General features: G+C 39.0%; 1 protein-coding gene across 4 annotated transcripts in view; it reads left to right on the forward strand.

Annotated features, from left to right (window-relative positions):
* Positions 1 to 12153, forward strand: part of PTPRA (protein tyrosine phosphatase receptor type A) — a 116307-nt gene that overhangs the window by 64246 nt on the left and 39908 nt on the right. For 3 of the 4 annotated variants that reach the window (XM_045528952.1, XM_045528954.1, XM_045528955.1), the window contains one exon: positions 1866 to 1892. The exons of the other annotated variant lie outside the window; for it this stretch is intronic. In XM_045528952.1, coding sequence (XP_045384908.1) covers positions 1866 to 1892 — 27 coding nt within the window. The remainder of the gene's footprint in view (positions 1 to 1865; positions 1893 to 12153) is intronic. 4 annotated transcript variants of the gene reach the window in all.

The following is a 12153-nucleotide window of genomic DNA, read 5'->3' on the forward strand; positions in this document are numbered from 1 at the left end:
CCTTCTTGTGTGTATATATGTGTGCATACTTAAATTTTTGATCCATCTGGAATTTATTCTGATGCAAAGTGTAAGCGATGGATCTGTTGTTCCCCAAATAGCTAACTAGTTGTCTCAGTACCCCTTAATGAGTAATCTGTTTTTTTCCTCACTGATCTGAAATGCCACCTTTGTTGTATACTGAATTCAGATATTTATTTAGGTATTTATTTGAGCATTTGGGAGCATTCATTCTATTTTATTTATTTATTAATTATTTTTATTTTTAAGAGATAGAGTCTCACTCTGTTACCCATGCTGAAGTGCAGTGGTGTGATCATAGCTCACTGTAACCTTGAGCTCTTGGGCTCAAGCGATCCTCCTGCTTCAGCCTCCTCCCAAGTAGCTAGGACTATAGGCACTTGCCACCATGCTTGGCTAATTTTTTTATTGTTCTGTTGAGACAGGATCTCGCTGTATTGCCCAGGCTGTTCTTGAATTCTTGGGCTCAAGGGATCCTCCCACCTTGGACTCCCAAAGTGCTAAGGATTGCAAACATGAGCCCCCGCACCTGGACTTGTAGTTTCTGTTGACCTTTTTCTCTGTCCATGTACAAAACCCTACTGTTCTAATAACTATAACTTTGTAAAATATTTTATGTCTAGTAAAGCAAGTCATTCTTTGTTAAGAATTATTTTTCAGAATTTTGCTAGCAATTCTTGATCATTTTTCCTTATAAACATTAGAATCAGCTTCTCTAGCTGGAAAACAATTTTTTATTGCTTATGTTAAACATATAAATTAACAGAATGACATCTTTAAGATGTTGTCTTCCTATTCAAGAATGCAGTACATTCATTCCATTTGCAGAAGCCCTACTTTTTTTTTTAATCTTTTGTTTTTGTTAGTATAAATGGAATTTTTTTTATGTCTTATTGGTTGCTGTTGGGAATATGAAGGCTATTGACTTTTGTAGGAATATTTTATAATGACCATCTTAAACTCTCTAGTTCCAGCCCCTGAGAAGGAAGAACAAAAGGAATGGGGACAATTTCCTTTCCAAAGGATGTGACCTGGAAATTACCCACATTGCTTTTGTTCACATCCTATTGGCTGGAATTCATCACATGACTACACCTAGCACAAAGGAGCCTCAGAAATATAGCCTCTAGCTAGACAGTTTTATGCTCAACTAAAAAACAGGGGTTCTGTACTAAAGGCAAGAAGAGGAAGAGAGACTGATACGGGGTGGGGCGGGGGGAGATGGCAGGTTCTACACAAAGGTGTTTTCATCATTGTTATTATTTTAGGTACTTTTCAGTTTTGGTTTTGATATTTTCAAGAGTTTTCTTCCTTTGTTAATTTCTAATTTTATTGCATTGTGATAAAAGAATATTGTACTGTTTCTACTAATGGAAATTTATAAGGGCTTGTGAATATCCCATTGGCCTTTGAAAAGAAGGTTTTTCTCTGTTTTAGTGTATAGAGTTTGGTATATACCAGTTAGATTTTATTACCTCTTATCATTTAGGTCTTTTATACCCTCACTTAGCTTTGCCCTCCTGCATTTTAATGGACTAAAAGCCATAAAGCCCTCTAATATCATGTGTTATTTCTCTTTGCATTCATGTACTTTTTAATGAATATTGATGCTGCATTGTTTGTGTAGTCAGGAAGAAAGCCAGACCACTGACTAAAGTTTAGTGGATCTGAACAATCTTGTTTCCCAGCTGTTGGAGGACACCTCATTCTAGGTCCAACATTATATATACATAGAGGAAAGTATCCCTTTTCAAAACTGGAACTTGCTCAGTTTTACCCTAAATTGAATAGTAATGTTTTTCTTTAACCTGAGTGAATGTTTCTATTTTTCACTTATTACACAGGTAATTCTGACTCGAAGGACAGAAGAGGTGAGCCGCTCACCTTATATCTGTTGTCTCTTTTACACAGTGTATGGTATTCATCTGTTTCCTCTGCTCACAGTCTGTGGTAACCTTGTGCATCTGTGGCTGTGTTGTTTGTTTACTTTCCCTTGATTCCATATTAACCTCATACAGAAAAGCAATAGAAATAAGTACTGTATTTAATATGTTTTTAAATATAGATTATCGATTCTAACAGCTATGATATATTTTAACAAGCAATAAAATAACTGTATCTTACTTTGCCATGTCACCTTGTTAATACTGCCTTTGGTGATACCAGGCTATAATTTTTATACCATAGGTTATTTCTGCTTTCTAGGCCATAGTTAACATTTAAACATTCTGGCTTTGTGTTGTCTTTCTCCTAGCCTATAAAATGTTGACCCTTTGTGGCTTTATATGGCTTTCATGGATTTTCAGCCCTCTAGTGTAAAGTCATTATAGCCTCAGATGGTGTGTCTGTGGTTTAAGCTAGACTGCTTAATTCCTGGTCATCAGAGAGCAGGAAGACATGGATACTCATGTGCAGAAGTATGGCACGTTTTGCCTAAGACAACAGTAAGGCTGCCATCAAAGAGCATGAGAGAAAGAGATTATCCAGTATTCTAAGAAATGATCGTTACATTTCAGTTTGGAAAATGTTACTATATGAAGCAGTTTTTTTTATCATGATTTTCTATTTTATCAAATCAGACTTTTTGAGATTTTTTTTCTGACTCCATTATTTAACTATGTACAAATTTCCCTGTGTAATTAAGTAATGGAACATTTGGAGGCTTATGAAGTCCCACTAATTAGGGAGCATTTGAGTCAGAAAAGTGGATACTCTGTAATGTCCATCTGCCACTATATTTGGTGAGCAATAGTGAGGTGTTACCATACTGTGTACAGATTTCTCTTACTTTCCTAAACTCAGCAACGAAACATAGGATTAATGCAGTATCCTTGCTATAGAGATTCACTTACTATCACTATCAAATGTGTAGAACTTAATAGGTTTATATTACAATAGATACTTATATTTGCTCCCTAAACCGCTCTTTTAACCAGTCCTACAATAAAATCAAAAGTCAAAGTGGTAGGCTTTAAGATCTGTTGATTCCTTCCTCTAGTTAGTGTATGTTTTAATAATATTCAGCCCTTTTCTTATCCCAGATATTATGCCTCTTTTACCTAGCTGATATTTAAGTAGTGTCCATATTATAATTAAAAAATAAAATTACCTTAATTATCTAGATTATTGCTAATAGTGACATATGAAAAGTTTATTAATATAATAAATCTCATTTTTAAGTCAGAAGATAATTTTGTATAATTCCCTTGGCCAAACAGGGAACTCAAGAGGCATACATATTCTAAAGCCACATAATGTAATAACAATTTTACCAGAGCAGATCTTTATAAGTATTATAAATTTGGATATCACATTCTAATTTTAAAGCCAAATGCTTTTTGAGACATGAGTCAACTGTTTGGAAATATGTGTATTATAATGTGTTTGATAAGCAAATTATGTCTTATGCAGATGAATTAAGGGTTACAAGTTTTTATACACTAGCCTTTGGGGTGCTTTTGAACACCTGTGGTTGGTGTTTCAATTGTCAAAGCAGGAAGGAATAAAACGAGAGAGGAAGGGAGACGCAGGCAACTCTTCTTCCTCTTTTGAAGTCCAAGAAACTGGTTATTTTCTTGTGTTGTTTTTATTTGTTTGTTTTTTTTGGAGACAGAGTCTCTCTCTGTTGCCTGGGCTACAGTGCAGTTGTGTCGTCATAGCTCACTGCAACCTCAAACTCCTGGTCTCAAGCAATCCTCCTCCCTCGGTTTCCTGAATAGTTGGGACTACAGGCGTGCCCCACCATGCCTCGGCTAATTTTTTCTATTTTTCGTAGGGATAGGGTCTCACTCTTGGTTAGGCTGGTCTTGAACTCCTGACCTTAAGCAGTCCTCCTGCCTCAGACTGGCAGAGTGCTAAGATTACAAGTGTAAGCTACTGTGCCCGGCCCCTGTACCTTTTAAGCAAAATTCTACATAAACCCATCTCATCCTACTTTCCTACTTTTTTATTGTAATAGTATAATTTGGTTCCTTTTTTTTTTCTTTTTTTTTTTGATAATGGGATTTTCATGTGAAGACCTTATAACTGGTATTTATTAAAGAGCAAGAACACAGGATAAAGCTGGTTCTAATCATATTTTTAAAATATTTTAGATGTAATCATTTATATAACTGCCTTTTTAAAAATCAAAAAATAGTATATTTGTAAAGAAGGAGTCCTTGAGACTAGAGTTCTAGAACCAGTCAGGATAAGTATTCGGCTGAACCCCAGAGACTCCTTAATGTTTCTCAGCTCTCATTTCAGATCATGTAGATCTGCTCCCTATGGCTTTCTCCTTCAGTACTTTGCTAGAATAGAGTCTAGAAAGGGTTGACATTCTTGTTTAAAGAGGTATTTTTGGATTATCATAGTAAGTGGCATTATTGTGAACTCCATTTTTGGTGGCTTTCCTTAACACCTTTAATAATACATTCAGTATTCGTTCAGTGCCTGTCAGATGCCAAGTATTCCAAGAAAAAAAAAAATGCTTCCTGTCTCAGGAAACATGTGAATGCCAGGTATCAAAGTCCACTCAGTACATGCTGCTGGGTATACCACACAAAGTGCCAAAAGAGCTCAGAAGACTTATTGCACCTAGGGGAGGGAAGGAGGCACAGAGATGAGCTTTGGACAGTTTAAATTAAAATAGTAAATTGGGGAAGAAGGACACACCAGATAGGGCAAGAGCAAAGAGGTATGAAAGAGCAAGTTGTACATTTCAAGAACTGTGCACAGTTGATGTACGTGAGGTGGAGAGCGGGTTTTAGAAAGATAATCCCGGAAGCCTTAGAGAAGATAGGTGGGTAATAGAAATTAAGGTTTCTAAGCCTGGTATGGTAGCTTTCACCTATAATCCCAATGATTTGGGAGGCTGAGGTGGAAGGATCACTTGAGGCCAGGAGTTGGGGCTGCAGTGAGCTATGATCACTCCACTCCAGCCTGGGGACAGAGTGAGATCCTGTCTCTTAAAAAAAAAAAAAAAGGTAAAGTTTCTGAATGGTAATTTGGCTCAAAACTGCAGTGATTGGGCTCAGCCCAGTAGTTTGTGCCCTAGAGGCAACCTGATGACTTTTGCTGTTTTTAGAGCCAGTTGGAAGCACTTAAAACATTATAACTCTGCCTTTGAGAGTTGATAGATACTATTGCCTAAAATGTGGAGAAGAGATAAATACGTGAGTGTGAGGAACTGAGGTTATGGGTGTATGGCATTTACCTCACTATTTTTGTAGTTGACAAGGGTGTGTCCCGAGTCCTTAGATTACTTGCCTATTTACATAATGAGCCCTTAGATTGATATGACCCTTTGTTTTCTTGGACATCTATTGTCCTACAACACCACTTTAGTGTTTTGAAATACCTGCCCACAGGCCTGAGTCTAGGAGGCAAAACTTTGCTAGTATGGAAGTTGGGGCGGAATGGGTAGGCAGTGTGGAATGGACCAGTGTGCCTGCCTTGCTTGTACCAGCCTGCGTTGTGCGAGCCCAGCTCTTCAGAGGACCCAGACTAAGACAGTCCTCATCATCAGAAGGCAATAAATCTGTACAGTTTGGGAGGAACCCCAGGAGAGTGACTTGATCCTGAGCTTATCTCCAAGTCTAAGATTTGATATGGGGAACTGTAAGTTCTCTCTCATTTCCTTAATAAATCTGAGTCTCCTTCCCTCACAGAGACCTGGGGACAGGTATTGCCTTCTGACCATGTAAAAAACATGGGTGTAATTTTGATGTCAAGAGGTAAAATCTGGCTTTCATGGTGGTGGACTCTTCTGGCCTGAAAGCTTGTAAAAGTGTCGTTGGTCCTATAATTTATGGATAGTCTGGACAATAGTCTTACTTTGTTTTCTTGCTTTAGATTTGCAGCTGTGTAATCATGGGCCAAGTTATTTAATCTTTGCTTAGTTTCCTTATCTGTAAAATAGATTTAATAATGTATCTACCTTAGGATTGTTAGGATAATTACATGATATGGGATTGTGCTTTGCTCTGTTCCTACCTTATGTTACTGTTTAAATACATGTTTAAATATTAACTAATAATTTTTATTAATTTATAAGTTATCTGGGTAGCTACCTCCCTCCTTTTCCTATTGCTTGTAGTTGTCAACTCTCCAATACTGCACTCTTCCTTGCCCTTTCTGATACTCCATTCATTCATTCATGCAGGATCTTTCCTGACCACCTCATCTTAAATAGAACCCCCCATCCTCTTTTTTTTTTAATTTTTTTTTTTTTTTTTTTTAATATACAGAGTCTCACTCTGTTGCCCAGGCTAGAGTGCTGTGTCGTCAGCCTAGCTCACAGCAACCTCAAACTCCTGGGCTCAAGCAATCCTCCTGCCTCAGCCTCCCGAGTAGCTGGGACTACAGGCATGCGCCACCATGCCCGGCTAATTTTTTCTGTATATATTTTTAGTTGTCCATGTAATTTCTTTCTATTTTTAGTGGAGACAAGGTCTTGCTCTTGCTCAGGCTGGTCTCGAACTCCTGAGCTCAAACGATCCACCTGCCTCAGCCTCCCAGAGTGCTAGGATTACAGGCGTGAGCCACCGCACCCGGCCCCCATTCTCTTTTTCACTCTTATTTTTCTTCATGGCACTTACCACTACCTGTATTATACATTTCTTATTTATTGTCCTGTCTCCACTAGAGTATAAGCTTCATATGGGCAAAGATGCTGCATCCTCAGAACCTGCCTGGCACAAGTAGTCACTCAGTATATACTATTTATGGAATGAAAGAATAAATATTGAGCTTAGGGATATATGGGGTGTGATGGCCTTGAATCATGGCTTCAAAATTTATCATTTAATGGATATATAGCAATGACCTTAATCCAGTGTGATAAAGGTTGTAGCAGAGTAGGTACATAGTGTTATGGAAGTAGCAATTGGTTTCATTAAAGGGAGCAATCAGAAGGATTTACCCAAAAAAAGGTGATATTTGAGCTAGAATTGTGTAAGAGGAGAGGTGGTAATTACATTCTAGATTAGGGGTTGGCAAAGTTTTTCTATCAAGGGCCAGATAATAAATAATTTCAGTTTGTATGACTATGAGCTCTCTCTGGCATCTACTCCACTCTGCCTTTGTAATGCAAAAGCAGCCATAGACAATATGTAAATTAATGAACATGGCTATGTTCCAGTAGAATTTTATGTACAAAAACAGGCAGTGAGCTAGATTTGGACTGTAGTTTGCCAGCCCCTATTCTAGACAAAGCCCTGCCTGAGCCTAGGAAGCTGGTCTGAGGTTCTCTTACTGGTGTGTGAGCTTCTGGATGCCAAGGCCTAATCCTTTTCCATTCATATCAGGCGCTTTGCAAGTGTGACTTTTAAATCTCCCATTAACTCTGAGAGGTGGAAAGTGCTATTACATTTCCATTTCTTGAATCATTCTAACAGATTGTCACGCTATTAGTGAGTAGGATAGTAGAAATTTGAACTCCCAGGTCTGTCAGACCCTAAAACCCCATACTCTGGAAATGGCTTTCTTTTGACCTCATGCTGATATGAAAATTTGGCTAGATAACTCTTAAGTTCAAAATCCTAAGAACTTTGTAGACAGTGCACCATTGATTTCTGACAATGATGTTTTAGATGAGCAATCGTAAGTGAATCTGGTAATTTCTCTGTAGGGAGTCTTTCTGTCTTCCACTGAACATTTTTTTAAGTGGCCTGTGGCTGATTGGTTGATTTCAACCCAAAATTTCAGAATTTTTTCAGGATGCATCTAATTAAACATCTTTTTTCCATATCACTTCTCAAACTAGGTGGTTTCTTTTGGCCTGATAACTCAGGGAACTTTCTTGTGTTATTTCTTTCCCTCCTTCCTTACTGATTTCTTCTTTGGGATGTACTATTGAATAGATATTAGATCTCCTAGATCTATCCAGCTTGTTTCTTTTCTCTGCTCTCATAATTTCATCTCTTATTGTTCTATGTTCTGGGAGCTCCCATGATTTGCTCTTTCATATTACTAATTTGGTTTTCAGTTATGTCTGTTCTCCTGTTCAGTCTTTCTAATGAGACTTTTCCCTCTAATCTTATTTCCTAAGAACTCTTTCTTAATACTCAGGTGACTCCTTTTTAAAAAAGATCAATGTACTATCCTCTTGCACAAATTAGCAATGTATTTTTAAAGATTTATTCTATTTTTGTATTACTTCCGTTTCCCAAGGCTGCTGCTGTTCTCCTTGCTATTTATGAAGGTCACCTGTAGGGCTCTAGTTGCCCTTTGCCCTGGAGCATTGAGTGGCCTGGAATGTGCACACTGTAGGTGTCCCTTCAGGAGAAAAAACAGGGACATATATCCTAAACCAGCAGTTCCGTGATGGTCCAGGAATTTGGGACAGGACACAGTTATCCTCTAGGCAAGCTGCCTTTCTTTTTCTTTTTCCCTTCTTCCTCTCTTGTTGCTGCCTAGCGTTATCTCAGACACTACCATGTTCTTTTTCTGGTTTCAGGGCCTACTAGGAAACCTTCTGTGGACCTAGTACATCTAGCAATCATGTATAATGTGTAAACTCACTCTACTGGCAATTCTAACGGAACCAGAAAAGACATTTCATAAGGCAATCAGGGGACTTTAAATTGTAACTGAAAAATATTAGATGATATTAAGGAATTAGTGTTTCTTTTAAAATGGGATAATGGTATTATGGTTATATTAAGAATCCTTATCTCTTAGTGATACATACTGAAGTAGTTACAGTTGAAATGATATGTCTCAGATTTGCTTTAAAATAATCTAGTTGGGGGGGGTTATAGACCAGTGGTTCTCAACTGGGGGTAATTTTGCCCCCACAGGGCATCTAGCAATGTTTGGAGATGCTTTTGATCACCACAGTTGGGGATTTGCCACTGACATCTAGTAGTTAGAGGCCAAGGATATTGTTAAACATCCTATAGTGCGCATGACAGACCCAAACAACAGAGAATTATCTAACCCAAAATGTCATTAGTGTGAATTTTGAGAAAATATATATATGCAGCTTATCATTTCCAAAAAAAAAAACACACAACCTTCACCACTCTGTGTGACAAACTGCCCACTCTGTTTTTCTAGCTGAATCTGGATGGAAAACCCCAGCTTGTCATTTAGCCTGTGGGTGTACTGGCCCTGGGTTGGCAGGCCTTTGCTTAAATACCATCCTGATATCTCAACGTCCTCTTTCATCCCCAGTCCCAGCTGACTCTGAGCTTGAGGCCCAAACTGGTAAAACTAGTACTTAGTTTTCAACTGGAGCTTCCTGGGCTGATTGACCTCTCCAGAAGCTAAGTCCCATCTGTTTTGTCTTCCAGAAATCTCTCAAAATTTCTGGTCTATAGATGCCACCCTTTGCTGTCTTTCAGATATGCTGTTGATTCATCAGTATTTTAATATTTCTTGTATCATTTCCATGTGCTTTGGGGAAAAGGAAGAAGTAAATTTATGGATTCAGCCCACTGTCTTAAGTCAGATGTCTCTAATTACCTTCTTACAATACCTGATATACTTCCCTTTGTGATTGGAATTTAACAAAAACATATTTAGTGATAAATCACTAATTCTTTTGTTCATTCACTCAACATAATCCATTATTTGTTTAGTGCTTACTGTGTGTTAAACTCTGTGCTAGGTTTTAGGTATATAGTGAGAAACAAAGCAAATATGTAATCCTTGCCCCTGTGGAGTCTATTGTATAAAGGAGGGACACTCATTAATCAACTACAGTCAAATAAATATATAGTTGCAACATGTGAGAGGTATTCTCAAGGGAAATAACAGGGTGCTTGCTCTATGAGAATAATATAGAAAATAATAGCTAACATTGATGGAGTACACAATGTGTGCTAGTTACTGTGCCAAGAACTCTACATGGATGATCCCATTTAATCTTCAGAATAACTTATTTTAGAGATGAGGAAATGGAGACGTATGATCTTAATTTAGTATTAGAAAGTCAAAGAAGACCTCTTGGAAAAGTAACACATTTTTAAAAATGAGAACTGGGTGAGTGGGAGTTAGCCAGGCAAAGAATGGAGGGAGGCTATATGAAGCAGAAATAATAACATGTTCAAAGGCCTAAGGATGAAGGAACTCAGCATGGAAGGATGCCCGTGGCTGAAATTTAGAGAGCAAGGAAAGAGCGCAGGGGATAGGAGGTAGGTAGGGGCTAAATCGGGGAGGTTGTGAGAGGACATGGTAAGGAGATTTGATTTCATTCTGCAGGTGTGGGAAATCACTGGAAGGTTTTATATAAGAGAAGGACATGATCTGATTTGCTTTCCTAGAGATCACCTTGTCTGCTTTGTGGAAATGGATTGGCAGGGGCCAGAAGCCAGGTAAGATAGGATCGAGGTTGGAACTACACTGGTGACAGTAGAGAATGGGAAAAGACAGACAGATTTCAGGTTTTAGGTATATCCCTAAAATATATTATTTGCAACTGGGTTGGATGTAAAAGATAAGCATGAGGAAGAAACGAAGGATTTCCACATTTCTTATTTGAACGACAGGGTGGATGAGAGTGCTAGCTACTGAATGCCGAGGAAAAGGTTTTAGGGACAGAACATTTGTGTCGCCTGTAAAATTTGAAGTGGAGATGCCACATAGGCAGTTCAGAGTCTGGAGCTCAAAAGAGAGGTCTGACCAAGCAATGCAAATGTGGGAATTGCTAGCATATCATTTGTACTTATGGCCATCTATCCTATCAGGTCAACTAGATAGAACGTAGAGAAGAGTACCAAGGACAGAACCCTGAGGAATGCCCATATTTAGAGATCTGGTGTTGGAAGAGGAACAACTAGCAAGGAACACTGAGATGGAGCAGCCAAGAGACAGAGAAAATCAGAAGGCTACTCTGTAGTAGAAAGCAAGAGAGGAAAGTGCTTCAAAGAGGAGAGAGTTTTTGAAGGATAGCTTACTTCACTGCATCACTGCAAGAAAAAAAAAAAAAAAAGGAAGCAGTGATCAACCAGTTTGAATGCTCATTTTAAGACGAGAGCTGCTTACCCCAGTATGTTCAAACCTTACCATCAACAAAAAAGCATGGTATAATATCTCGCATCTCTTTGAAACAAACAAAAAACAACCATCCACCTCATATCTCCTTCCAGCTGCCACTCCTTTCCTCTGCATCTCTTTATGGTAACAGTCCTCATAAAAGAAGTCAGTATCTTGCTTTCTCCTCTTTCTATCTTTATTTCACTCTATTTAGGCTTTCTCACCCACTACTCAAACCACTCTTGAAAAGGTCACCAATAGCTGCCATCTTGTCAAATCTGGTTTTACTCCTGCCTCTTCCTACTGAATCTGTAGGCAGTATTTGAGTTGATTACTCCCTCCTTGAAAAACTCTGCTCCAGGCTTCCATGACACCACATTCTGCCTGATTACCTCCCACCTCATGGCCGTTGCTTATGAGTCAGTTTAGCTGATCTTTTAAAAGAATGTAAATCTAGTTATATCTCTCCTCTGTTCAGAAGCTCTCCAATCACATGGTGTTTCTTTTTTTTTTTTTTTTTTTTGAGACAGAGTCTCACTTTGTTGCCCGGGCTAGAGTGAGTGCCGTGGCGTCAGCCTAGCTCACAGCAACCTCAGACTCCTGGGCTTAAGCGATCCTACTGCCTCAGCCTCCCGAGTAGCTGGGACTACAGGCATGAGCCACCATGCCCGGCTAATTTTTTTTTGTATATATATTTTTAGTTGGCCAGATAATTTCTTTCTATTTTTAGTAGAGACGGGGTCTCACTCTTGCTCAGGCTGGTCTCGAACTCCTGACCTCGAGCGATCCACCCGCCTCGGCCTCCCAGAGCTAGGATTACAGGCGTGAGCCACCGCGCCCGGCCCACATGGTGTTTCTTATCACGCTCAGAATTAAAGCCACACCCAGTACCATGGACTACAAAGCCCTACGTCTGCTAGTTCCTGCCCACCTACCTCTCTGGCATCTCCTATCACATTGGCCTTTGTACTAGTCCTCGAACCCATCAAGCTCCTATGGGCTATTATGCTTGCAATTCCCAGGTCTTTGCATGGTTCACTTCTTCACATTATTTAGAGCTCTGCTTAGATACAGCCTCCTCAGAGACTTTCCCAAACCGCTTTATCACTGCCCCCCAACCCTTCACTTTCTATCTCTTACCCTGCTTTTTCATTCATAGCACTTGTCCCTGTC

The sequence above is a fragment of the Lemur catta genome, chromosome 17 (assembly GCF_020740605.2).
Source record: "Lemur catta isolate mLemCat1 chromosome 17, mLemCat1.pri, whole genome shotgun sequence".
Lineage (NCBI taxonomy): Eukaryota > Metazoa > Chordata > Mammalia > Primates > Lemuridae > Lemur > Lemur catta.